Source organism: Tachypleus tridentatus, chromosome 2 (genome assembly GCF_004210375.1).
Source record: "Tachypleus tridentatus isolate NWPU-2018 chromosome 2, ASM421037v1, whole genome shotgun sequence".
Lineage (NCBI taxonomy): Eukaryota > Metazoa > Arthropoda > Merostomata > Xiphosura > Limulidae > Tachypleus > Tachypleus tridentatus.
The window spans coordinates 93275890-93303351 of record NC_134826.1 but is presented as its reverse complement, the minus strand read 5'-3'; the positions used below and the strand labels follow the sequence as shown (position 1 = coordinate 93303351).

Sequence of the window (27462 nt, the reverse complement as noted above, 5' to 3'; positions counted from 1 at the left end):
ACCCTTAAAATCAAGTTGCATTTAGAAATTAGTTCAGTCCTTTCAATATTTTTTAGTCTAATTCATTAGCGTTTATAAGTTCCAACCATTTCAGCTGATTCAGATCAATTTGTAAACACGCGCATTTAGTATGGAACTTTTTATAGATCATGAAATTATTCCACAACATTTTTATTGTTGTTGGGCAATAATAACCAAATTTGGTCATGATAAAAGATGCAAATTGTCCAATATTCTCATGCACAAACCAAAACTCTTAAAATTCATTTAATTTCAATATTACATGTGAACAACTGAATTTAGTATACAAACTGAAGAAAATATAGCTATTAGAGATGCTGACCACTTAATTTTTGGTTGAAGTATATAATTCCTACAGATGCTGACCACTTAATTTTTGGTTGAAGTATATAATTCCTAAACTCTGTTCTTGTTAAATATTATCCCATTCACACTCAATGCATCTGTCTGCTTGTTATATGGCATAAGATAAATGGCCAGATCAAAGAACTAAAGATTTAGGTATAGTTATTTGTTTCTGTTTCATAAGTTTTTCTTGAAACAAAAGCTAATGAGGCTATCTGCTGCTGTCATTAATTTTCAAGCAAAATACAGAACCCCAAATTTAAAGGCATTTAAGTAATGTCTTGGAAAGATACAGTGTGTACATACACATTCTGCAATTTTTTTTTTTTAAATTCTGAATTATAAACAGATCTTCATTCTGAATACTTTTAATTTTGTGAATGCTTACAAGAGAGATATTGTTCTGATTAAGTATTACATCATATTTGAAGTGATATGTAAAATAACTAATGTTATTGTGATGATATATATCACTTATAACCATTTATAAGATGATGTGGGTTGGTAGCTTATGCTGCTAAAAAGTTGTTATATTTCTCTGACCATCTTTATTCATTACTGCTGATCCTAGAATTTTTGGTTGCATTTGTCCTGATATGGGATGAAAAATGATTTTACATTTTACTTAGAAATATTTAGCTTAAACAGTTTCTTACCTACCTTATATTTTTGGTGGGGAATCTGAATTTTTAGACTGTATGTATTATGCACCATAAAACTCTACTAGTTTAAAATGAATAGTTTGTTAGATCAACTGGATCAATTAAATACTGGAAAGGAATCTACTTTTTTAACTGATTTCTATGAAATAAAACATAACTGTAGCAACTCTGAAGAAAAAAAAGTAGCACACTTTTTTTTTAAGCACAATGTCATTGGCATATAGTGTTTTATTTTTACAAGAACAATTACAATCTCTCTTGAAACATGATAAAGAGAGAACATATTAAGAGAATCTTAAGCGTGTCATCAATGTATATATAACTTTAAAGCAGTTCTTGTTTCATATAAGGCTTAAACCAATGTATTTACATAAACATAAATTCACCCATCTAAACAGAACAAAGTTTTTTAATGCTAGTCAAATAACTGTAAATACGTGTACAAATAGTTATGAATGGCTTGCTTCATATGACTAGATGTGTAAAAATACATGCTAATTTTAAAAACTACATGTTATCACCTCATATATGGAATTTTTTTACTTTAGGATATTAAGGATAGCTAAGAAAGTACAATATGATTACAAAATACAAATAAATGGCTTAATTCAAACATGTAAAAAAGGAAAGCACTCCTCAAACTTTAATACAGAAGACTTGTTTTGGATATTGTTTCAAAATTTAAAATAACAGTGGTTGTAGCATATCCTGCAAACAAATTTCAGTAAGTGTCAGAATTGAATAAGTTTCAATATCTTGACATAAAATTATTTTGTCTTAAATCATTTTCTCTGTCCTGTTTGTTCTTTTTTGAAAATTTTGTCATCAAATCTCTGCATACAAGGATCTTTCTTCAAGCATCCAACAAATTCTGAAATTTAAAAGGTTTCATATTAGATGTATTTATGTAAATTTAAATCTACTATATATTTTTCAATCAGCTACTCAGTTGATAGTTTAATAAAATATTTATTATTAACCTTTATTGCCAGCTTTTAAAACTGTTTAAAAAACTTTCTCAAAATTCCTTTTTAGTACTATCAAATTTTGCAATAAGCTTTTCCTATATTGAATAATTTATTTAATTTAAATACAAGTGTTTAGTCGACTGTGAAACTAGCATAATTCAATAACTGCATTTAATAAGTATTAAAGTTTGTTTGTTTTTTAAAAAAATGAAGCTTAAGTATATAAATGACACAACTTTTAACTAAACGTGCATGGGATCAACCCAGTGGAAAAGGAATGTTGACTACAATTCTGAATTTACTAAGTTTATCTAAATGAAATGTGACAAGCTTCTCATAAAATGTGTAAGTATTATATACAAGAAATCTAATTTGTTACAAATGCATTTGTAGTGAAGCAATACCTGTGAACTTACAACCTCAGTCTGACTTAGACACAGATACATTAAAGTGCAAGATGATATTCATGTAAAGAATAAAAATACTTTTGTCCAATGTACAGTTTACATGTTTTATTTGTATAACCTCTCAAATGTATATCTACTCTCTTTTTTTTGTCAGTATCCTTGTATATTGTACTTTCTTCTACCACAAACTGTCACTAAATCAGCAGTACTGGGAAAGTTTAATAGTTGATAAATCTGACAGCAAATATATAATATAATGTTAAATGGCACTCTGTAAAAGGTCACTAATAAATAAATAAATTATATATATATATATAAATCCAACTTTACAACAGAACTAGTTTGAAACAATTATTTTTTATTATCAGTCCTAGTTGTCAACATTAAGTCATAACAGATAATGCCAGTGGTTACAGCATCCAAATGTGTTGGGGATATTTCATCTATCAGATAAAATCCAGAGAAGAAGAATCAGTGTTGGCTAAATATAAAAATAAGAGCATGAAATGAAGATAAACAGGATTTATATTGCTATAACAACAGAAAATACAATAACATTTGGGTAGAAAGTGATTATAAATGAGAGAGTGTAGTAAAAACAGGTCAAAGGGAAAGTACTGACAAAGAATTATGAAAAACAAGTCCTCTTCTTACCTTTTCTACCATGTGAGACTTTGTTGTACGATAACAGCCTTTAATGATGGCAAAACACAATAAAGTCATAACCATGAAAAAAAGAAAGTAGCTGGTGTGCATCAGATGAAGATTTACCATGGATCGATCAAACTGAAGAATGAAAAAAAGTTAACTTTTTTAAAGGAAAAATTACTTATAAATACTACAAACAATATAGAAAAAAACTTAAGATGTTGGTTATTCAGCATGTCAGAATGATATGGTATCAAAACAAAGAATCTAACAGTCATTACAAAAGATGAATTAACCCTTTGACAATGGCTCAGGTCAAATCCATATCATCATGCTTGTTGACCAGCACTGAAAAGTTTACTGAACTACTATTTTATTAATTTATGTCAATAAGTTTGGAATCAGATTATAGAATATAATTTCAACTTTAATATTAAATATGTGTTAATTTTTTAACTTAAAAGTAAATATTAAAAAAACACATCTAAATATAGATTTTAGTGAGTCTTGTGGTATGTTGAATTCAGCACTGTTTAAAATTAGACGTTTGTGCTGTCAAAATGCTAATTTTATAATTTTGTACAAATTAGGAACTCAAATTACTAATACTGACAAGCTAGAATATAAAATAAGAACCTCATATCTTTTTTTCTTTTCTGAGATATGGCTTAATATTGAATCAAACACAGTGGCCCTGTTCACCTCTTTCCATTTTTAGAAACAGTCCCTTACATAATCTTATTACCACCCATGACATCTGAATAATGAAACCACAACTCAGAATGTCCCTCTAGTGGTTTTCTAAGCCATTTCAATCTGTGAAAAGACTACCACGTTCTTTTGAACCAAGAATTCAAGGAAGTAGGTTGTGTATTTAGTCTGCTCAAAGTTTCATGCTTTTTTAGACCTAAATACAACTTAGTTACTAAGCTTAATAAATTATAGTGGAATTCTATAGCATTAGTATAGCTATTTATGACTTTTTGGATATTTAATTGTATATATAAAACAAAAAAAATTATGTTTGATATCCTCCATTTGGAAAATGTTTAAAGCAACCAATGTTCAGCAGCAACTGAGTTCAAAAATAGTAACTAGAAGAAATAATTGTTTGCTTTACTTCTTTATTTATTGTTCTGTATTTTAAAAAAAAGGTTCCATAACTTATTTCAAAATAGTAATAATTATCTATCTATATATATATAATAATTTAAATGCTATTCTCTAATACAAAATACTAATTCATTAAAACACAACCAAGACCAAGTAAGCTTTATATTACTGGATATAGTAACGAGTGCATGTACAACACGTCAATGCATGTTATGTAATGCTAGCTAGGCATGACTGGAAGGTTAATAAAATAAAATATAATAACTATATAAATATATAACATTATGAGAGCGAAGCTACTTAGACTAAACAATTGTATTTTTCTGTTATTATATGTGACCATTCTAGCACAAAAATAAACAATTTATATTAATTTCCTAATTTGTTTATGATGCTTACAAGGGCAGTCAGTTGACATACCCCACACTGGGTATAGAAAATAACATAAAATATAAAGTCTTACTGAAAAGGAATGTTTAAAATGTATTTAGGATGTTTAGAGATTACAAAAATAATATTGTAGATTTTTTGGGACAAAGAATGGTTTTTTAATCATAACATAAAATCACTTTGCTCTTAGACTAGTAATCAAACAGACTTAATATTTTCACAAACAAATCTTTGGTAAAAAATTTTTTAATATATGATTTCTTGCATAGAAAAACTTGTCATCTTTACTAACAGTCTTTCAAATTTTATGAAGGTACACATACTGAATTAAAAGTTATGTAAATATTTAACATGTAGAAATGAGCTCGTGTACATTGTACAAAGCTCACTGTGAAAGGGTTAAAACAATATGAAAATGATGATCCCAAAATATTCAAAAATGATAAAAATAAAATTTAAAACCAAAATGTTCAACATTACATTACATAACATCACACAAATATGAAATTAATTCAAAAGGATGGCTCGATGAAACTAATGAACATCATTATTGTCATAATATTGTAATACCTGGAAACAAAATTTAAAATAACAAAGTAAGATATTAGCACATGATGGCATTAAACAGAACAATTTTTATCCATGAAAATAATTACTAAGAGTTATTCAAAGCAAAAATAGGATTAACATGGATATGCTTCACTCTACATCACATAACAGTCAAACAAAGATACATGTGACACATAAGTTGCTGGAATGCTCAAACAAAGATATGACTTTTTAAATGATGAAACACTTAAACAAGGATATGTGTTGGTCTTTAAACCATAGACACTTAAAACAAGTACAATGTTAGTCTTTGAACCACAGAACACTTTACCAATAATATTTATTGTTTAAGCCACAGGTTACAACAAAGATGTGTTAGTTTTTAAATCAAAGACACTTCTATAATGATATGTATTATTATTTAAAACAGGCTTAAACAAGTATGGATGTTATTCTTTAAACATTTTGAAGACATTGATCAGATGTGAAAAAATTCTAAAATAACATTTTAAATATTCAAGGTAAACATATTACTTATAGAAGGAAAAGGGAAGCTACAAGTAAAAACTAGGCTGGCTCACAAAGAGTTTAAGAAAAGCATGAAGAATTTATAAAATTTAAATTGATTTGTATGACAAGAGATTCACACAATTACAGAAGGTCAAGCAAATTGGTGAAACAGGAAATTAGGACATGAAAATATATGTATGAGAAAAGGTTGACTGAAAAGGTTAAAATGAACAGTATAGATTTCTTACATTACATCAAAGGTAAACAAAATATTAGGATGGAGAGAGAAACCTTGAGGGATGATAAAAGGTTAGTATCTGATGATTATGAGATGACTGGGTTATTAAATTTTACCTTTTCTTCAGTTTATACTAGTGAAGATTTAAGAAGTATTTCACATCTTGAACAGTTGATAAATGGAAATAAGATGACTGCATTAATTCTGAGCTGATTTACAAAATATTGAGAAATTTGAAAAATAATAAAGATCTTGGGCCCGGTAATATTTCCATGAGAGTTTTGAGGGAGGTTAAAGATTAGATATAGGAACCACTTTCTACTATTTTTAGTCAGTCCTCCAATAGTGGGCAAGTACCAGAACATTGGAAGTTAGCTAACGTAACTCTTTCTTTCCAAGTTCCAGTGATTAATTAATATCTCACATCAGTTGTGGGAGAAGTTTTGGAAAGTCTGTTAAAATATGCTTTGCAAAGTTTTTACAAAGGTTTTGTTTTATTAGATAGTCAAAGTGGTTTTACTATGGGAAAGTCCTATCTCACAAATCTTTTGACATTCTATGAAAAAGTTACTGCTTATGTATATGAGGGTAAGAGTGTAGTTTTGGTGTATCTGGATTTGCAGAAAGCATTTACAAGGTGCCACATGAAAGACTTGTAAAAATTGTCTCCATAGGTGTGGGAGATAAGCAAGCAAATTGGATAGAAAAGAGGAGAGAGCTGTTATAAATGGTGTTCAGTCAAATTTAATTAATGTCACAAGTGAGGTAGCTCAGTCTTAGGACTTTTTTTTTTGTATCAATGACATAGATGAAGGAAAAGCCAATAAATTACTTAAATATGCAGAAGATATTAAGGTCTCAAGTGTTCCTAGCTGTGAAGAGGATGCTGCTGATTTACAAAAGAATTTAGATCATTTATTGAGTTGGGCAAATACACGGCAGATAGGTTTTAATTATAATAAATGCAAAAATGCATGCGAGTTATCATAATTTGTTATGAAGGAAAGGAATCTTGTTTAATAAGTCTCTATCTAAAGCCATACAAGCAATACACTGTTACTAATAGCAAGATAAATAGAATTTCAGGTTGTATCTACAGACATACTGAACACAAGTCTGAAGAGGTTATAATTTGGTTATGTCTCACTTGGAGTGCTATGTACTATAACGGGCTCCTTACCTCAGGAAAGACACTGAATTATTTTCAATAATTCAGAGAAGGGTTATTATAATTCTGCATGGGATGGAGGTGGTGTCATACAAAGAAACACTAAAATATCTCAAATTATTTCTCTTGGAAAAAAAAAAGAAGAGTTAGGGGAGATCTGATTGAGGTGGTTAAGATTGTAAATAGAATTATAGTGTTGATGCATCATCTTCTTTCATACTTAACAGTGAGAATCATAGGACTAAGGAACACAAATATAGATTTTGTCAGAGTGGGAGTTATCTTCAACTTAGACAGCTTCATGTTTCTAACAGGGTGATTGAACTTTGGAATGGGTTGCCTTTGGATATTGTACAGACAGTAAATGTGAGTTTAAGTTTAAAAAAAACCAAAAAAACCTTGATAACTATTTAAATTATAAAAGCTAGCTTTAAGTTTCTTTTTAATTATTTTAATTCAGTTTAGAGGATCGAACAGCTGAGATGAATCAACAAATGTTGTCTCAAGATATTATGTTAAGCCAGAAACACTTAAACAAGGATGTGCATTATTCTTTAATCCATGAAACATGTAACCAAGGATTTATGTTGTTATTTTATCCAGAGGATATTTAAACAAATATATATTCTAAACTTAAAACTATAGCACACTTTTATAAGGATATGTGTTAAAACTAAAGAGCATTAAATATTTGTGTCAGCTTTTATATTACATAACCTGTAATAATAACATATTAACCTTGAAAGAAACTTAGACTGTTCTACCTCATAAAAAAAGCATTATTGTTATTTTTAGCAAAATCAGAATATAATAAAAACTAAGAGATAACAATATTTTACTTAATTACTACAAAAATATATACAGAAAGATCTAGCAACAAACCAGCAGAATAATTATGTTAAATAGGTCATACTTTCCACTGGTTTTGTTGTATGAATACAGGTTATAAGCAGCATATACACTGGAACAAAAAATATTTTCCCAAACTAACTACCTAAGGCATTTTTTTATTTAGTTTTTATAACTGTTCATTTATTGAACCTTTTGGGTATATATGACAGTTGATTAACACAAAAAAATCTTACAGCAATTGCAAACTTAAAAAAATATGTTACTTTTAGAAGTAACAAATTTACTATTCTATGTCTCAAATGAGAAAAATTTATTTGATTTTCTATTTCTAATTTTATTTAAAAAATTCTAAAACATATGAATTTATTTTCAGATGAACTTAAGAAAATTAAACTTAATATGTTCTTGATTGACTGACTCACATAAGATAACATGACACTAAGCTCTGGATCTTCTTCGTACTGTAATGTTATGCGTGTTCCACCAGCACAAGTGTCAAGCCCAAAATCTATGTCTCCTGAACGTAGTAAACTCAAGGGGACTGTGAGAGTAGTAGGATACACCTGACAACTGGTTGGACGTCTGCCAAAAAAAGAAACATGCATCTCTTAGGCCACAGTCTATAATAATTCCAAGATTCACTATTTTTCAATGATTCTGGAGAAAACCAAACATCGTAAAACTTATAATATACATTATTAATCACTGGAAAATATGTTTCTATTCCTAATATTTCACGTGTCATCTTTATAATAAAACTACAACTAATTATTATGCTACGTTTATGACATAACTAACCCTTGATAGAGTATTCTACAAAACTCTGGGAATACTCTTCTGGTAATTAGTCACACATATTTTCATTTTTCCAGTATATCCAGATTTCATGAGGATTTTGGGAAAGGCAATCCTTTACATTTACCTCCATATTATCAAAAATGATGTGAATTAGCACAAAGTTAATAGTAATAAAAATGTGTTAACTGACCTGAATAACAATAGCACTGGGCTTTTATACTTCATCTCCAAATATATGGCATATTAAAATAATAATACTTTTGAAATAAAAATATGCCACTCAGACACCTCATTACTAAGAACTAGAATTTCTCACCAAGTTAACATTTTCCAACACTGAAAATGTATTTTTTTAAGTATTCACCTCCCTCACAGCTAGCTTTTGCAATTCAATTCTGCCCCCTATATGCAATGTTTTTGCCCTCCACTAGCCTATAGGCTACCATCTGACATCAGTGATACTGCTGCATTGTTCCATGCAACTGAACAAGTGACAACCCTTCACAGTTTGGATTGCAACACTGCCTCCTAGCTCAGCTGGCTCCCTCTATACCAAATGTTCAGTTGTTGCTTTGTGATTAGGCAAGAAAGTAAGATGCACTAAAAGTGAGAAAGGGTGAAAGTGTGATAGAGATAAATATTTACTGAAAACATACTTTCTGTGTTTGAAAAGGTTAACTCTCAATATGGTATGTGACCTCTACTGGCATCTAGCTAGAATCCCATATTTAAGTAGCAAAGGCACTGGTGCAAATTCTCACCTTGATGAACCTCTTTTGGCAAGTACCAGAAGGGAACTCATTCAATGTGACATCCATACCTTGAAAGAGTATAAAGGCAGATTAATAGGAGACCCTTACTTATCTGTGCCAATGTACATTAGTTGCCTAGAAAGGAAGGGAAGTGTCAGGACAAAGGGTAGAAGATACAAGCACAGTTCAAAACTTGGATCAGGCTTTAGGATGTGCTACATGTGTAGTGTGGCTAGGGCACATAAGATCATACATAGGAGGTTAATGCCAGTCCAAAACCAGAAAGCACCAATGCCAGGCCAAAAGGGAGATCTTATAACTGAAAAAATCCCCATGATGTACAGACCAAAGTTTGGATACTGGAGAGATGAGAATGTGAAGAGAGGTATTAGAGATGATGATCCTGGTCATCCAAAGATCTGAAGAAAAAGGGCTATCAGAAGATGAGAAAATTCATCAAAATAAACTGAGGAAGGGAAAAAAAACTGATGGAGATAGGAAAGAATGATGACTGGATACAATTCCCTGATTTGCTAAAGTGATAAAATCCTAGAGATGGGTAAGAGACCCTTTTAATAGCATCATCAGCCATAAAGTATGAAATCCTCTTGAAGACATACTAGTGAGAAACACAATCTTTTGGAAGAAAGAAAGAAACATGAAACAAAGGAGAAGAAAGGAAAAACAAAGGATAAAAATAATAGATAGACTCTATAAACTCCATCATTTGGTCACAAAAGCAAACCATAGATTCGTAAATTGAGCTAAATGTTTTCCAGTGTTCCTGAACCCAGAAGATTGTCACTAATAAGGCTATTGGTGTTGAAAACAATGAATAGTGGAAGAATGGATGGGAGAAAAAAAACGAGATGGAAAAACATGGAATAGAAAGAATTTGGGAATGTGGGAGACAACAACTGAAAAAGTGAGAGCTTGGGAAATATGAGAATCAAGAGTAGTCAAAAGAAAAATGATGGCATATGGTCCTAGCCTGTTACTACAAAGATTAAAGTACCCCACTAGAAACCCACTGGTGTAGAGAAAAAAGCCAAATAAAGGTCTCTGAGATAAAAAGGATTGGCTGGTTGACTTGGTGTTACATGCACCAAACATCCAGTAAAAAGTTAGAGTGCTTGTTTGTTTGTTTTTTAATTTCGCACAAAGCTACACAAGGGCTATCTGCGCTAACTGTCCCTAATTTAGCAGTGTAAGACTAGAGGGAAGGCAGCTACTTATCACCACCCACTGCCAACTCTTGGGCTACTCTTTTACCAACAAATAGTGGGATTGACTGTTACATTATAATTCCCCCACGGCTGAAAGATGAGCATGTGTGGCGTGATGGGGATTCAAACCCGTGACCCTCAGGTTACGAGTCGAACGCCTTAACACACCTGGTCATGCCAGGCCAAATTAAAATGAATTTAGTAAAATTCATAAAAGGAATTTAAGGTAAAACAAAACAAAGTTTAAAAAACATAAATAGCATAAAACCAATGTTTACAGCTAGTCTTCAGCAATAAGAGAAAAACTATAGTGATACAAGTTGTAAAGAACTTTCTGTAGCATAATTGTAATTATCATAACTTGCCAGGAACACTAACAGGTAAGTAAAAAAAACACCGTCTTAGTTCCGAGTTATTTGACGTTATGACCATTTCCAAAAACTAAAGAGACAAAAGTTTTAAAAGACTTGTAGCAAAATTTTAATAATAACTTGCCAGGATGACTAACAGGTAGCTCAAACAGCAGTGTTAGTCACCTGAAGTTGGCCTTTCCAGTCCTGGTTTCGAGTTATTTGATGTTACAGCTATTTTCTAATTTCAAATTGAACTAGATGGACTGTGATTCTTAAGAGGGAATCACATTAAGAAAAGTCTAATGTATAAATTAAAAAACTTAAATGGCATTAAAAAAATTAATGGTCTTTAAAAAACTAAAAATATTTCCAAGGTGGACAGTGTCACTGTCATCAATAACACTGTCTAACATTATGGACAGAACATGTTTAAAATGGTGCCGTCATTGAGAGTCATAACGATGGCAAAACAGTAAAATGTGGCTTACTGTGACCTGAGAGTTACACAGACTACACATTGGTGCATTAGTTCCAGATAAAAGAAAACGATGAGTTAAAAAACTGTGACCAATGCATAGTCTAGTTAGAACAACTTCCTTTTTCCGATCCTTATGGAAGCAAGACGGCCAAAGTCCAATATAGGGTTTTATTTGGAAAAGTTTGTTTTCATGTTGCTCACTCCAAGTGGACTGCCAGCTGGCATAAAGCCGAGCCTTGAATACAGGATCACAGTCCATGTATGGAACAGGCACAGCAGTGAGAGTGCCAGAGCAGATAGATTTAGCTGCAGTGTCGGAGAGCTCATTTCTGCAAATACTAATGTGGCCCGGAATCCAGAAAAACCAGATGTTAAAGAGGAATAGGCCAGTTGGTTTTTAATATTGGTGAGAACAGGGTGTGAACTAACGTGAAGCGATTCCAGGGCCAATGGAGAACTAAGCAAGTCAGTATAAATAGTGCAGTTTGAGTACTGCTTAGCTTCTATGTGATTCAGGGTAAGAGAAATGGCATACAGTTCAGCAGTGAACACAGAAGCTGTAGTGGGAATTCTGCGCGCAATCACTGAACCACAACACACCATGGCAGAGCCCATACAGTCACTGATTTCAAACCATCTGTATAAATAGGAATGGAAGGATGGTTTGAAAAATGTTAAGCAAATAACAGAGTGTATTTCCAATCAGGAGTGTCTGCTTTTCTCAGATGACTTAAATGATGGTCACATTTGGGGACTGTAGTAAGCCATGGTGGGATGGACTGACCAGTGGATACAACAATGTTATCCAAGGACAGACCCAATTCATCCAACTGCACCTGGATACAAAGGCTAAAAGAAGCAATGGCAGATCATCTGTTCTGAAAAAGTATGGCCTACTAAGGAAGGAAAACACAACCCCAGGTAGGATGATTTAATAAGGAATGAAGTTTCGAAGCACACAGTGAAAACAGTTTCAAACGGCAGAGGTACAAAGAAGGTTCATGAGACTCTATGTATAAGCTGTGAACTGGGGAAATGCAGAAAGCCCCAGTGCAGAGCTGAAGTCCATGATGATAAATGGGGTCCAGCATCTTTAAGGGCAAGGTCCTGGCAGAGTCATAGACCAGTGATCCACAGTCGATTTTCGATTGAATAAGAGCACAATAGATCTTTAGCACAGAACATTGATCTGCTCCCCAAATGGTGGAAGTGTGGAATACCTACGAAAAGTATTCCAGGCCCATTTTTAGCCTTCCGTGCCATGTGGCAGGCAGGATTCCGCCACAGAGGAGGATATTGTGGAAAACATGTCGAGGTTTTAGGAATACATTGAGCAGCTGCTTGTATAATACGGTTAGAGGGGATGATGTCCATTAGAGTCCCCAGGATTAAAAAGGGAGACAGCAACTATTCAATGAGAGCAAGAGCATCAAGGTCTGATTAACCATAGGTGTCTCCAGGTGACAGGTAGAGAGAACAAACAGTGATGGTACGACCCAAGAAAACATGCTGGGTCAATTGGGCAGGTCTTTGCTGTTGGAAGGGGATTCCAGAGATTGAGAGCGTGAACGAATTATTGTTTTGCATCTTGGGGTGAGAGAGGAAGATGGATCTGAGGAAATGCCTGTACCTGGAACCAAAGGATGTGGAACTTGGGGTTTGGTGGAGTGTATATAAGGGACAGAGATAAGTGTTGAAGTTGATTCACCAACTTTTTTAACCATGGAGGTCAAAAGACTTTTCATTTGTTTGGAGAACAATTCTTTAGGAGGCACAGAGAGATCTGTCTGCACTTCCGCAGTAACTGTGGAATGAAGTGCAGCAGCTTACGTCCAAGATGAAGTGGTGAACAGCAACTTTTGAGCCTCAGGATAACTAATGTTATGAACTGTTTGCAAATGCTGCACCTCTTTTTCTTCCAACCATTTAGGGCAAGAACAAAAGTAGGACGGGTAAAAGCCATTGCAACTGATGCAATGAGGGTCCATTTCACACTCATAGGCATCATGACGTCTTTGAGTGACAGAACCGCTGACACTGGAAACATCGGAGAGGGTTTGGTATGTATGGCCATTCCCTGCAATTAAGATAAACTGCCTTTATAATGGCAGGTGGACATGGTGATGTAAATGTCAGAATGAAGATATTGGTTGGAATCATAATTCCATCTTTGCAAGTGGAGATACACCTCACCGCAGAAACTCCTGGGGTGGAGAAGCCAGTGAGAATCTCTGAATTAGGGTCATTCTTCAAATTTCTCTCAATTCCTCGTGATGAATTCAAAGTAGCATGAGGTGTAACCCCAATCGCCTTTGAATTCAAGAGGAGTTCACTGTGATGAGATGTGGATGTTTCCAACAAAATATCACCAGATTGAAGCTTTTTTATTGACTTTGGAGACCCAGCAAGTCCCTCTAGTCCCTTTTGAAAGAAAAAGGGAGACATTTGCCCTAAAGGTTTGTCTAAAGGAGAATGTAGTATAAGAAAATGAGGTACAACAGGTGTTACAGATGTTGTAGATTGCTGTTTAGAATCTTCAAGAAGTGGTCATTTACCTATGGACTGTTTTCTCACTATTTTATTTAAGTTTTTATTTGGAGAATCCATACTAAAAAAAGGAATATTTCGGCGCCAACTAACCCTACCCACCATGGAGCCCTATGAGGGGATGCACTATAATGCCAAACAAGGACACTGCAGCAACGCCAGGGTTTCGTGAGCACTATACCCAAACACCAGCATCAAACACAATGTTCACAACACTATACCAAACACTAGTACTCAGTTGACCCTAGCTCAAAAGAACTATACAGCTGACTCTGTAGGGCCGCCCATGGGCATCCATACATTTTATTGTGCGTGAACTATTACATCTTTGCAGAACTTTTCTTTTTGCAATGTTTTTCTGTTTAATGTGATATATGGTGTTAATTTATTTCCATCTGCAGTTACACATAGCATGACACTAACTCTTATTTTTCATAACCGTTGCTTTTGATTGTCACTTATTTTTTTCCTTTAATGTTCACAGTGTATTTGCAGAGCATGTTGAAAAAGAAACTGCTGTTTCATCTGCGTTACTGATTTGGTTTAGGGAATATTGATTCCTTTGGTGTAGACCAATAACGTAACGTTGATATTCAATAAGTTTTGTTTGAAATCTGACAGCAATTTTTGACTAATTGTTGTCCTTCGCTGTATTGATAACCTTCTCTTTTCATAAATTTCTCACAGCAGCCACAATTAGCCTTGAAAGAAATACTACTATTTCCTGCACATTCTTTTGCTTTTAACATTTAGACTTCTCCCATTACAGGCAGTCCTTTATTTTTTGTAACTCTCTGAAATATGTTAAAACAGCAACATGAATTTTAGGACATCTACCATTTCTTGGGCCAGAAAATGACTTTGTATTTTTCTTGCAAGAAAAAAAACTTGGTTTTGATATCACACCAAAAACATACATTTACCTCACTTGCTGTATACTTTTTACCAGGTGCACAATTCCCAATCTGTTTGGTACACAAAATAACTTTTCTTTTAAATTTGGCATCATATGTAAAACACTTTTCCATGGGTTAAAAAAAGCAATAAAAATAAAAATCACAATGAAATAGCATGTGAACAACAGGAAAGTCAGACAAAGTATGAGGATGGTAATATCCAAGTTCATCACTAGAGGTGCTAACATTGGCAAATTTGATATTTTGTACATGTTGTTTTAGTCTTTCTAGCCTTTAGTCTTTAAAAAATAGTCCAATCTGTTTATTAATGGAGGATTTTTTGAATATCTTTGTTGTTTGGGGAAAATGATGTTTTTGAAACTTTCAAAGAGTGGACAAAATACCTCAAATTTAAGGCACACCCTAATTTTCAGTTTTGAAAAACGTGAAAAAAGGTGCATCGTACATTTGAAGTAATAGAGTAATATAAAGTTTTTCTTAAGAAATGTTTGATAAAAGTATCTAGACATTGTAAGATACAATGAAATGTATAACAAAGACTGAATAAATAAACCTGTGAAATTTGAAAATTTTCTGATGAATGAAAGTAATTTTAATCTTAAAATGAAAAACACTATACATGTCAGATAAGCAACATCTAAAATTAAAAAAACATGAGAAAAACACTCCTTCACAAACTTAAGACTTAATAATAAAACTTTGATATCTTGCATAATAAAGAATTGTACTATTTACTGATAACCTGCCAAATTTTGTGAACAAACACTCACTAATTCAAAAGTAATAGCATGAAAACTTTCACAAGCACAAAATGACTACAAGGACAGTTCCAGGGACTAAGCCCACACTGAAAGGATTAAAGAAACCAAAAATAGTTAATAAGTTTGAGATCATATGGGAGGAAAGTGTCAAAATATCATAAAAAACATTAAGCCAATAAAATTCAGCAACAAGATCAGAACAACAAAAATGATATCAAGTTACAAATTAGAGGGCGAGAAATCATAAAATATAGCTTGGCTTTTGAGGTATCTCCATATAAACTAAGGTTAAATCTGTTCCAATATCCCCACTTCCCATATTCTACTTCCATAAATACCTGAAAAAAACAAGTGAATTCACAGACTATAGTTAGTAAGTTGGTGTTTTATTTATATTGTTAGTTTCCTCATTGCTGCATTTAACTTAAGTCTGAAAGATCTTAAGGTTTATATAAGCATGTGCTTGTTTATATCTGTATATATATAAACTTGGTACAACACCTAGTCTGAGGTATCAGCATAGATGAGCCATAAAATGTAAGACAGGTCATTACACTGCACCCCATCTCTGAACACATTGTCTTCTGAAATGGTAAGCTAATGGTGACATTGAGTTCCTGGTCTGCTGCTTTACCTAAAGAATGAAAGAAAAACACCAAACAGGTTAAATTCTTTTTTTTAATGTAGCACTACCCCTTAAGTATTTCTTTATCCCTACTTCATTAATTATACGTTTGACATTTATAACTGAAAGTGTATTTTCTAAGATTGTAATATCATACTTTTGTTTTATGCTCAACTTGAAGGTTGTAAGTGTTTAACAGTGTTTCCTAAGCAGGTACCTTTGCCCAGTTTTAATATTTAGTCACAAATACAAGACTGAGAAACAATTATTTTTTCAGCCACTGTGGAAGTGCTTCCTATGATGAGTTATTTTTATCACACTTTACCATTTTACTGCATATGTATGCATGTGTCAAAGCTGGTGCATATAGCTTATTGATTTTTTGTTTACTTAACATGAAAAGAAACACTACCAAATACTAAAAGCTGATTAATGATAACCTAACATGTGTAGAAACCAGTTACTAAAACGAAAAAATTATTACATATATTTTTAACAAATATAGTTTAGTTTAGACATGGAATAGTTTTAAAACTGTCTATATCATTTTCTAACACAGTATAAACATCATTTCAGTTCAGAGCTGAAAAGTAATGCTGTTTCCAAAAGCATGGAAAGAATAACACTTTCAAGCTTGAACAGATACATTATAAAACTTCAAACTTAATTACAGTCTTAGTGATGACTACATTGATTATGTTTTTAATGTTGCTAGGTCATATTGCATTTATTTCCAAACTATTGTAAGACTGAATAATGAAAATGAACAATAAATTTGAAAAAAATACAGGCCTATCAGATACACTTCTATTATTAAAAAGGTTTATAATATTAAAGATTACTGAAAACTAAAATAAATGGTGAATAGCATTGTTATAGAAATTAACTTTATTGTCTCACTAACATTCTTTTTCTGTTTATAAAACTTTGCATTTTTGAATGAGGGCACCCTAGAAGTTGCCATTTATTTTGAGTTTCAAAACACTTTGCTAAAGTGTTATACTAATGATTAATTACTAAATTAGACTTTTACGGCATTAGTGAAAAGGATGAAAATTGGTTTCACTGTAGAAAGTAAGAAATGGTTATAAACAGGTAGTTTTTCGCTGAATAAATGTGATTGACTGGGTTCCTCAGGGATTTAAGACTTTTGTTACTTATATCTATATAAATAACACAGGTAACAAAGTAAACTGCATATTACATAAATCTGCTGATGACATTATTTTCCTGGAAAGAAAAATATGTATGAAAGTATTGTTTAAAGTTACATGGACTGAAAATGTGAAAAGTGTGTTGTCATTGTTGACCATTTTCGATCTAAAAGATAAATGCTAGTATCATGTAAAGAGAGATGAATCAATACAGTGCCCAGTTAAGATGACACAAGTTAAACCATTGCTAGAATAAATCTATCCGAAGAAAATTTCACTTTTTAAACTTATGAAATTTGTTTTACTCTGTGTACAAAAAAACTTGGTTAGATCTCACAGTAATGCAGTGGATAATTTCACATAAGAAAGATACAGATACTGTAGAGAAGGTGCTTGAATTGTTACTAAGGTAAAAACTATCTGGTTCTAAACATCTGAACTGAGAAGACAATTAAACATTTTTTTGGGAGAAAAGAGAAACCAGAAATGATTTATTTCATGCGTTCAACAGTATAAAAGATTTGACCAGACTATGTACAGGGAGTTTTTGTTTAATTTCTGAGTCATAAAGTTAGTAATTGACTTAAAAACTGGCTTAAGATATCCCTTGATTCACACTTCTTACCATAAATAATTTATTCTTGTATTTTTATCTTGTAGAATTGGTTGCCTCATGATGTACCAATCATTTACAGCCTTTAAGGCCATCGCTGGATGGACATATGGATGTAAGCATTGTTACGAAAAGGGCTAGCTTTAACAGACAGAACAGATTACTGCCACCTTAATTTTTTTGAGACACTTAACTGCTAAAATATTAATGTAAAATTGGAAATAACAAATATGTTCTTTAAACGATAAGCCAATAAAAATTTTCATGTGCCATTAAGTAGTGTTGAAATATTTTGATGCTGATATTTGATGACAACGAACACACTTTGAAACTAATAAAGCTCAAAGACAGTTTGAATGAGAAACAAGGAAAACTCTATTACAACTTTAACATTTCTAAAGAGGTAATACTGATGATTATAAAACATTGTTATATATTTGTTACTATGTTAAAATTATAATAAGGTTTTCTTTGTTACCCATTCAAGCTATCTCCAAGTTTTATTAATATTAATATGTTATTTCATTATATGAAAAAACAGAAAGGAAACTTAAACCTATTGCTAACCAACCTGACAATCCTAATAATTTGCCTGTCACAACACCACTGAGACTTTTCATGGAAACCATAGCATTCCATAGCATTTTGCTGAGCTTGAAAGGTACAGCCACTGATAATGAAACATTTGGTAGTATTTGAATATCTTCATCAGAACTATAAATATCTGTTATTAAAGTACTTATGCTATGTGACTGATCAACTACAGGCCTCTTGGCACTCAGTTGGAACACTACAGAGGAGTTTCCAATAGCTGTCAAATTAGAAGTTTGAGGGAGTTCAAAAGTTGTGTACTCAGGTGACTGCAGATTTCTAAGCCTGCTACTGTTTATCATGGCTTCTTTTTCAACACACATTTCCAGTTCAGTTAAATGCTTAAGAAATATATTCCAATCCTGTCAAAGACATGAAAAATTAGATTATTACACAGTGACACACTCATATCCATACAAAAGTAACAGAAAAGATAAAAATCTCTAAAAATACCTCAACAAACAAATTCCATTGTAACCACTATAATGAGAAACATAGCAAGTATTCATACCACAAGAAGTTGAGAACTTCAGTCTCCAGCCATTTTAGAACTTGTTACTCTATCCAGGTCAGTGGTAAGGGGAGTAACACAACTGCACTCTATATGACTTTAGACTAGAAGACATATAATATTGTAATTCTTGTTTATGCAAGCTTTATTAATTTTTTAAAATGGTGGGGAAATTACTTATAAACTCATAAGCATATAATAATAATACAGTTTGTAATATATACAATATAACATCACAACACTAAGATTAACTAAGGGATTTTGTTTTCCCAGCTTTTGTATTATACATCTTAACACATTGGATACCATGTGCCCCACTAGAAGGTCACAACTGACTTTCAGCTATGAACTACATGACACACTGGTGAGTCACAAACAATTATTTCAAAGCCAAATTATTCTTCTTGCATATGAGTTTGGGACACTGTGATGGCTCCTCTGCACTTTTTAAATGTTTAATATTATTTATAATTATATTATTATTATGTGGCAACCAATGTGTAAGACTTCATGTCTAATAGCACTTCAACTAAAACTCTGTATGATGCAGCCAAGCCAACCTGAGAAGTTCTAGTACTGAAGAAAAGAACGTGATGGCAACAACAAAGAGCAAACAACACACAGTAGTTCAAATGGTTTTATACACATCTTAATGGAAACCTACATTGAGTCATTACAGAAATATGTGATTAAAATTATTATCAGTCTTACTATGATGTAATATCCCGTCATTTACCAACTGAAACTGGAATTTATTTTAGGAAGAATATTAAAAGTTTCTCAAATGTTTAGTCTACTTAATTTTGATAATATTACCTAGAGATTTATTTCAAGAATATTTAATATATTTTTACCAACTGAAACCTTTTTATTCCCTCACTTTGAAAATTCCTTAGGAATTACAGTGAATTTAGTCTATAAAGAAGCACTAAGGTTTTCACATATAATGCATAATGATTTCATCTCTAATTTGTTTTATGTTTCAAAGTTACTTAATTTAACTTAACTAGAAGGTTTCTGCTCATTGGAAACTACACAAGATTTCCCAACTGGTTTAGTTCATTTTCTCAGAAAGTTCTGGAGAAATAAAAGTACTAAAATTCAACTGATCAAATGGTATGTATACAATCATTATTCTCACACTGTAATTTCAAGACTTACACAAATCAGTGACTATGTACTTATACTGTGTGTGCTCAGTTACTTACCATGATGTCTTCTGGATCAGTGATTTCACTCTCTCCAACAACATAAGCCAGAACTACCATAGTAACTCCAAAGGCCATAAGACAAAGAGTAAACACAAGGAGTGGAGGCTGTGTGATAGTTAAGCCTCTGAAGTTTTGGAAAGGATGATAAACCATTGTGTCTTCACCTAAAACTATAAGGTGAAAAAAGAAATAACTGAATTGTTACAATATATCAGTGATGAATTTAGAACTAAAAAAAGCATATCTATTTAAAAAACAATAAAATAAAATGTATATGTTGACACATATACACGTGTCAGTTTTTTTTTACTAGCCAGGATTAGGAGAAATGCCCAAAGTTGTCTCATATAGGAATGGAAAGATGAGTGTAAGTAGGTACCCTCATATTACAGATGTTAGATATAAGCTTCTGAATTCTAAATTCAAGAATTTTTCTGTCATAGATATAAAATTTGTGGAATGGTTTTCTTCAATGTTTGTTTTTTCTGTTTTTTTGAAATTCATTAAGATATATTATTAACAAATATATGAACATGACAGGCTACACAGTCAAGGTTTTGTGTTGCTCATGCTGAGTTAAGTTGACTTGTTTGTTCATGTTTTTACATTTAAACATAGGTACCTCAGTTAAAAGTTACTGAAAGATTTATTACTGAACCTCTTTTCCAAATATTAACATTTTAGTGATGTTCTTTGGTTTAAGAAATAACAATGTCACATTAAAATTTTGTATTAAGCATTTTTAACTGGCTTAACAAATATATTACATCACAAAAAATAAATAATAAAAAGTTATGACTTTCCTAAACTGAAAATGTATTTTCAGTAGGTTCTTACCTTAACTCACATAAACAGCTATTCTCATTTCGTGTCACTCTCTATATCCAAAAACATTTTTACACATACCACAAGCCTTTTTTCTCTCCTTCATTGGAATTGAATTATGATTATGATGTTTCATTGCCATTTGTTATGTTTCATATTGAAAGATAACATGTCATCTTCACCAGCAGAACATCAATGCTCTACTCTCAACTGAGTACTTATATGTATGTGTGTAATGTATATATCATTTGTATTTCATAAACACATTATCGAGGATGACCTCATAGTCCACTGCTGCAGCAGCTTGGCACTGGAAAGTGGTAAGAACTCTTAAGCTCCACTAGAAGAAAAAGGGGGTAAAATGTGATGAAGAGCACCTGAGACAAGGCAATAGGTGACCATGATATCCTATCTTTTAAAAGCAGGTGATACCGATTCATTCATTACAAGGCATGACAGGAATGGGCAGCTATCCCCTTCCTATCACTTTCAGGTGGGTATGGTCTGGGACTGGCAAACTTGCAAAGCAATTCTATCACAAGAATAAACCTACAAGTGACCTTATGGAGCACCCATCTCTGCAATGTGAATTGCATAGCCACGGAAATATAATATGCAAGTTGCATAGCCTGACAGTGCAAATTTGAACAGCTAAAAAATACCGAGTCAGGCACCATTCTCCATAGAGTAGGATCCAAACAATGAGTAATAATAATAAAGGAAATAAGGCTCCTGAAGAAAATAATAAAAGATAACTATCCTAGTCAAAGTCTTACTAAGTGTGAAGAATAGCTACAGGTGGAAGATGAAAGCCCAGGGAAGAAACCAGTCATATACAAATAGTGAGAGGCAAACATATTAATAGTACTCCACATGCCCGATTGAAAAATTTCCTCCAGTGTACAAAGAAGATGAAACACCAGAGAAAAGGTAGGGTATTGAATTTAATGAGAAGACATCTGGAACAATGTATGAGAGGAAAACAATAAAAAGGAATAAGCAAATCAAATCAAAACCTGAATCCAATTGGTGAAGATGGAAGGAGAGAGATCCAGAACAGAAGATGGCTGCCAAGAAATAAAGAGGTAGGTACTGGCACCACGGAAAGAAGCTGTAAAGAAAATATAACAGCAAAGAACATGTACAGGAAATGAAGTTTATCCATATCAGGCCTAGGAAAAAGGTGGTAAATGGAAGGAAGGAAATCAGCAAAAAAGAATATGTTATCTTTACTAACCACCAAAGTTTTGAGGAGGAAAGAATGATTTGGATGAAGGAGAATATATGTAGGTTGATAAAGAGTATGTAAAACATTGGTGGCAAATAAATCTGACCACTGATGTCCACAGGATAAGAGGAAAAGGAAATAAGTCTTAAGGAAAAGGTGAAACAAGAAGTACATCGGAGGTGATTTGAACAGATGTAAAGCGAGGCAGTAAAGGACCATATTAACATCCCAGTCTGGAATGTCAGCCCCCATACTGTGGACAAAAAATTCAGAAGGAAAGCATCAATATCAGGAAAAATGAAAAGTGTAGGAAAAGGCCACCCAATAACCCAAGATCAAGAAAAAAGAAGACCCCTGATCAAAAAGCCAAGTAAAAAAACTATTCAACACAAGAAACAGTGGGCCAATCATCAGAAAAACATCAACCCAGAGACCATTTTTTGCATATAGAGGGCAACACTGAACAAAAACAATATACCTGATAAGAGATAATGTACCATATCAGATATACAAGTAAGCTTTAAAATGAATGTAGCATTGTTTATAGTAACTTTCATTCAACTTATAAAAAATAAAAGCTTCTACTGAATATGATGCTGGTTTAGATATTGTTCTCATTTCCAATATGGAGATGTTTAAAAATGTCATGCAGAAAATAATAACAAAGTATGATTACATAGTTATCTAGAACTGAAAATATTAATAAAACTTTTATTTATTCTGACCAAATTAAATGAAGAGATAATAGTCCTTCCAAATTTTTGCAACCCAATCAGCAGTCAATTTCAAAATAACCAGGTAAGAGAAATGAAATATTAATTAATTGGAAAACATCATAAGTTCATAAGTTTGTTTGAAATATATACTAAAGAAGATAATGAAACTTATCAAACTAAACAAAAAAAGCTACAATCAAGGATAAAAGAGTCTACGTACTTCTCTCATCTCACAACATAAATTTTGACTCAAATGTATTTTTATGCTTAACATAACAGCACTAAAAAAAAAGTAACAAATAATAATAGTCTTTTCAGAAATTCCAGAGTGAAAAATTCCTGAGGAATGATCAAAACAATTGTACAGCTATTAGTTTCACTGCTGTTAGAAAAGTGTTGAAATTTATTATTACAGGTCATTAAAATAATACTTAAAAACTTGACATTATAATGATTATAATTATCATACTTTTAGAAAAAAGATTCTACTATCTTTTGGCCTTCTGAACTTTTTCTGTATACAGCTTTTACTTGTTTAGTTAAGAATATTCCATTTAACACTGAATATCTTAGTATTGTGAAAAGTGCTATTAAAAACAATAATAGTAAGTTAAGTTTATTAAGATATTGGTTGGAAAGGAAGATAAATATGCTCAGTAGTAGACAATAATTGACAAATATAAGTAGTAATTTCTATGATTGAGTGAATACAATTAATTTATGGATTGATTTAGAGGACTGTTTTGAAATAGTCATTGTTTGTTATTAACATCAAAAATCTGTATGGCTTGTTGAACCATAATACTTAACTTTTTCATGATATTACAATTCTGGGAAAAGCTGATACTGCAAAAAATACTACTCTTGTTCAAAGGAATCACACCAGTTTTAAAGACTGGGCATCTAAGCTATGGAAATTTGTAAAGGAGTTTTTGTGTGATAGGAGCAACAGTGTTATAAAAAAAACAGAACTAAACTATGATTAAAAATATAGGTTTTAAACTTTTAGATATGTTCAAACAGTTATACTTAGGATCTGTTTAACTTAAAAACTTTTGAATCGACAAACAAGATTATTGTATCCTTGTATATGACTCCACTGAAGCCTCAACTAGAAGAACCGAGGGTTCTCTACAGGATTTCAAAACTGGGGATGAAATAATCTTTAATGTCAAATCTTATGCTAAAGCTTTGAAATCTTTCAAATACATGTATGTGATAATTATGTAATAATTACAAGTCCAAATATACATCCTTTAAGCTAACAGTCAGGCTGATTGCTGATTACCATTCATCTTCAAAGATGCAACGAGTAACAGATCAGGTACAGCTACTGACTGTTTAAAAAAGTAAACTGCTTGATAATCTGATTATCTTCATGTTTCCTTCCATTTCAAACTGTGTAAAGATGAAGGCCACAAGACACAAATTAACAGATCACCTGTTTGATCGGTCTCCAATGAATATGAAAATCAATCTGAAACCACTCCCTCTAATTTAATTTAACTTTTGTTTCATGACTAAGGTCTCGTCACACACACAAGTCCATGAGCTCAGCTGTTTTACAAGGGACATCCCATATTTTAATGTGTACTAATATCTTGAACCTGTCTCAAAACACAAATGTGTCCAATATTAGTGATCACTCTCAAAGTCAGTACCAGCATTAAAACACTAAAATGTATGCATTTTTGTTTTACTTTTTAACATATGTAAACCAAACTTTCGATGCATGAATGTACTTCCATGACACAATTTTTGTAGGTGAACTCAGAAATCTGTGCACTAAATATTCAAAGCTCTGAGAACTCTAATACTGTGGGCATGTTTCTATACTAAGGGAAGACTTACTTTGCTCAAAAAGTAGGGGATGACCTACGAAAATGATACTTATTTTAAGAAATAAAAGCTATGAAGCAAAACATAGACACGTTTCTCTATGTAGAAGAAATCAAGTAGCTCGATATGGAATTTAAGGTTGTGAAAGGTAAGGCTAATTTTATAAATTTGAACATTAAAATAATATTTCTAGGCTTTAGAAACCCATCCAGACTTGTTTCTTAGCAAAATTATTTCTCCAATATCAGTAGAGCTGAGCAGTTAACTCAGTTAATCAATGTAACTGATTATCTATAAGTACCAAATACATCAGTTAGTGTCAGTTAATCAAAATTTTGATTAAACAGATTAATATCATGAAGATAATCAAATAACTGAAAGTGAAATTGGTGTTCCTTATTAATCAATTATTAGATTCCATTAATCAATTAGCTGCAATTATCAGTGATGTATTGCTAAATTTAAAAGTTAGGGGTTTCCACAGTCTTTCTTACTCACCACTCCTACTACTGACAGAACAGTTAATTATCAAACTTTGAAGCTGCTAGATCTGTTTCTTGAGGACTATTATTATAAAGCAGTAGTACATGCAAAGTCAGTGTTTTCAGCTACTGATGAAAACTTTATTTTATGCAAAGTTTTCCATGTTAAAAAATTATTACAGACCATCAATCCACACTTGAATGTAAAAGAAAGCAAAAAGGGAAATTATCTGCAGTTAAAGTATCGGGGTGGCTCTCCACTTGCACATTAACTGAGAGATTGTCATCTCCTAGTGACTACACCACTGCCAATTAAGATATATCCTAGTGGAATATTTTGCTTGTTTGTTAAATATATGAATGTGAAAGGTTACATTTCTTTTTCATATATAATATTTACAGTGTCTTTATCCAGTATTCAAACAATATGTTTCACTTTCAATCATTACATATTTATATATTAATAGTTGAATGAAAAAATCATAATAGTTATTACTCTTTAAACTTTTAACATATGATTTTCATATATACATTCTGCTAATCAGTTTCTTTTATATATTTCTGTTAAAATATAGAAACATCACTATTAAATAATATTAAACAGTAACATCATTTAATGCTGTTTCTCAATATATGTCCTGACACTACCAATGGAATTTATATAAGGCTTACATCACAAATACAAATCAATTCAAGTTTAACAGTATCAATACATTTCATATTACAAATTCTACTAAAACGTTATTTTAAAAGTACGTGTAAACAATTACTTACCATTACCAATAAAGCAGTGATAATAACTTAAATAAACATACAAATATGTATTATTTCTTTTCCCTTAATATTACACCAAGATCTTGCACCTAGTTATTGTTAATAATGTGAACTGTAATAACAATAACTAGCAAACACCGTAGCCTAAGGCAGAAATACTCTACAGCTTGATTTCTTTTCCAATGTAATTTAACTTTTAACTTAGGCCTTTCATTATTTTTTGAAGACAAATGAATCAAAGGCAGTTACTGAGTTAATAAATTACAAAGCGAAAATCACTTTTCTTTCGGTAGCTTCACTAGCAGTAAAGCTTACCTAAAATTTATCACAAATCCTGCAGAACTACAAAGAATAATACAAATTTTATTTCTGATCTACAAAAATCGCTGTTTTCGAATCACGTATCAACACATCTTATTACTTTAGTTTAACAAATACCACGTCCCATATCGTACTCAACTTAGAAACACGTATAATTCACACAAAATAGTACGTGTCCTAGCAACACAGTCTCTCTCTATCAAGTGGTATAAAAATAATGTTTTTACTGTGTATTACCTCTAATTACAGAAGCAACCTTTATTTTCCAATGTCGTGCGTGCTTGAATGTATCATATTACACGAATAGAAAAAAAAAGTTGATAATTTTAACATAAAGTAGGAATCGTTAGATGTTCGCATAATTGCTATAAGTTTGTATTGCAGCATTTATTTTGTTTTGGATATTTCTTACATCCTTTCTGTAAATAACCAACGATCCCTACTTTCGTTTGTTTTTTTTTTTTTTTTTCCCCCTATTCATTTGTTCAGTTTTTATATGGCCACTGAAAGGACAAAACATCTATAAACTTTTAACATAGCCATATTCACGATAGGTATAACTTTTACAAGAATTAAAACCACAATAAGAAATTTACAAAATTTAAAACTTCAACCCATAGATAATTGTATGAAGCAACCAAAGTAGGGATTAAATTTTATAAATTCGTAATTGTGGCTTTAATTCTTGTTTCATTACTTTTGCAGTAAGCATTTTACTTCATTTTAAAATCATAATTTTTAATACACTTGTTTATTTATTTGCGCCATTCGTTGGGTTAAAATATATTTAAATACATGAGTGATGTCGAGAAACCCACTTGTTGAGAAATTTATATGCAAAAACGAGCCGTTTTTGCATATAAATTTAA

The 27462-nt window shown here is 31.9% G+C and overlaps 1 protein-coding gene across 3 annotated transcripts; it reads right to left on the bottom strand.

Moving 5' to 3' along the window:
- Positions 1 to 723: 723 nt before the first annotated feature.
- On the bottom strand, positions 724 to 26958 carry LOC143244567 (transmembrane protein 248-like). Of its 3 annotated transcripts, none has more exons than XM_076489499.1 (7): positions 26831 to 26958; positions 20406 to 20578; positions 18667 to 19048; positions 16205 to 16337; positions 8294 to 8453; positions 3058 to 3189; positions 724 to 1899 (listed from the first exon to the last, which is right to left on the bottom strand). In XM_076489499.1, exons 2-7 carry the CDS (start codon positions 20559 to 20561, stop codon positions 1882 to 1884), a joined length of 981 nt encoding a protein of 326 aa, XP_076345614.1. In that variant the 5' UTR covers positions 20562 to 20578; positions 26831 to 26958; the 3' UTR covers positions 724 to 1881. The 3 variants fall into 3 exon arrangements, with proteins under 3 accessions (XP_076345614.1, XP_076345612.1, XP_076345613.1); XM_076489497.1 differs by lacking the exon at positions 26831 to 26958 and adding an exon at positions 26588 to 26809; XM_076489498.1 differs by lacking the exon at positions 26831 to 26958 and adding an exon at positions 26273 to 26803.
- Positions 26959 to 27462: the final 504 nt, after the last annotated feature.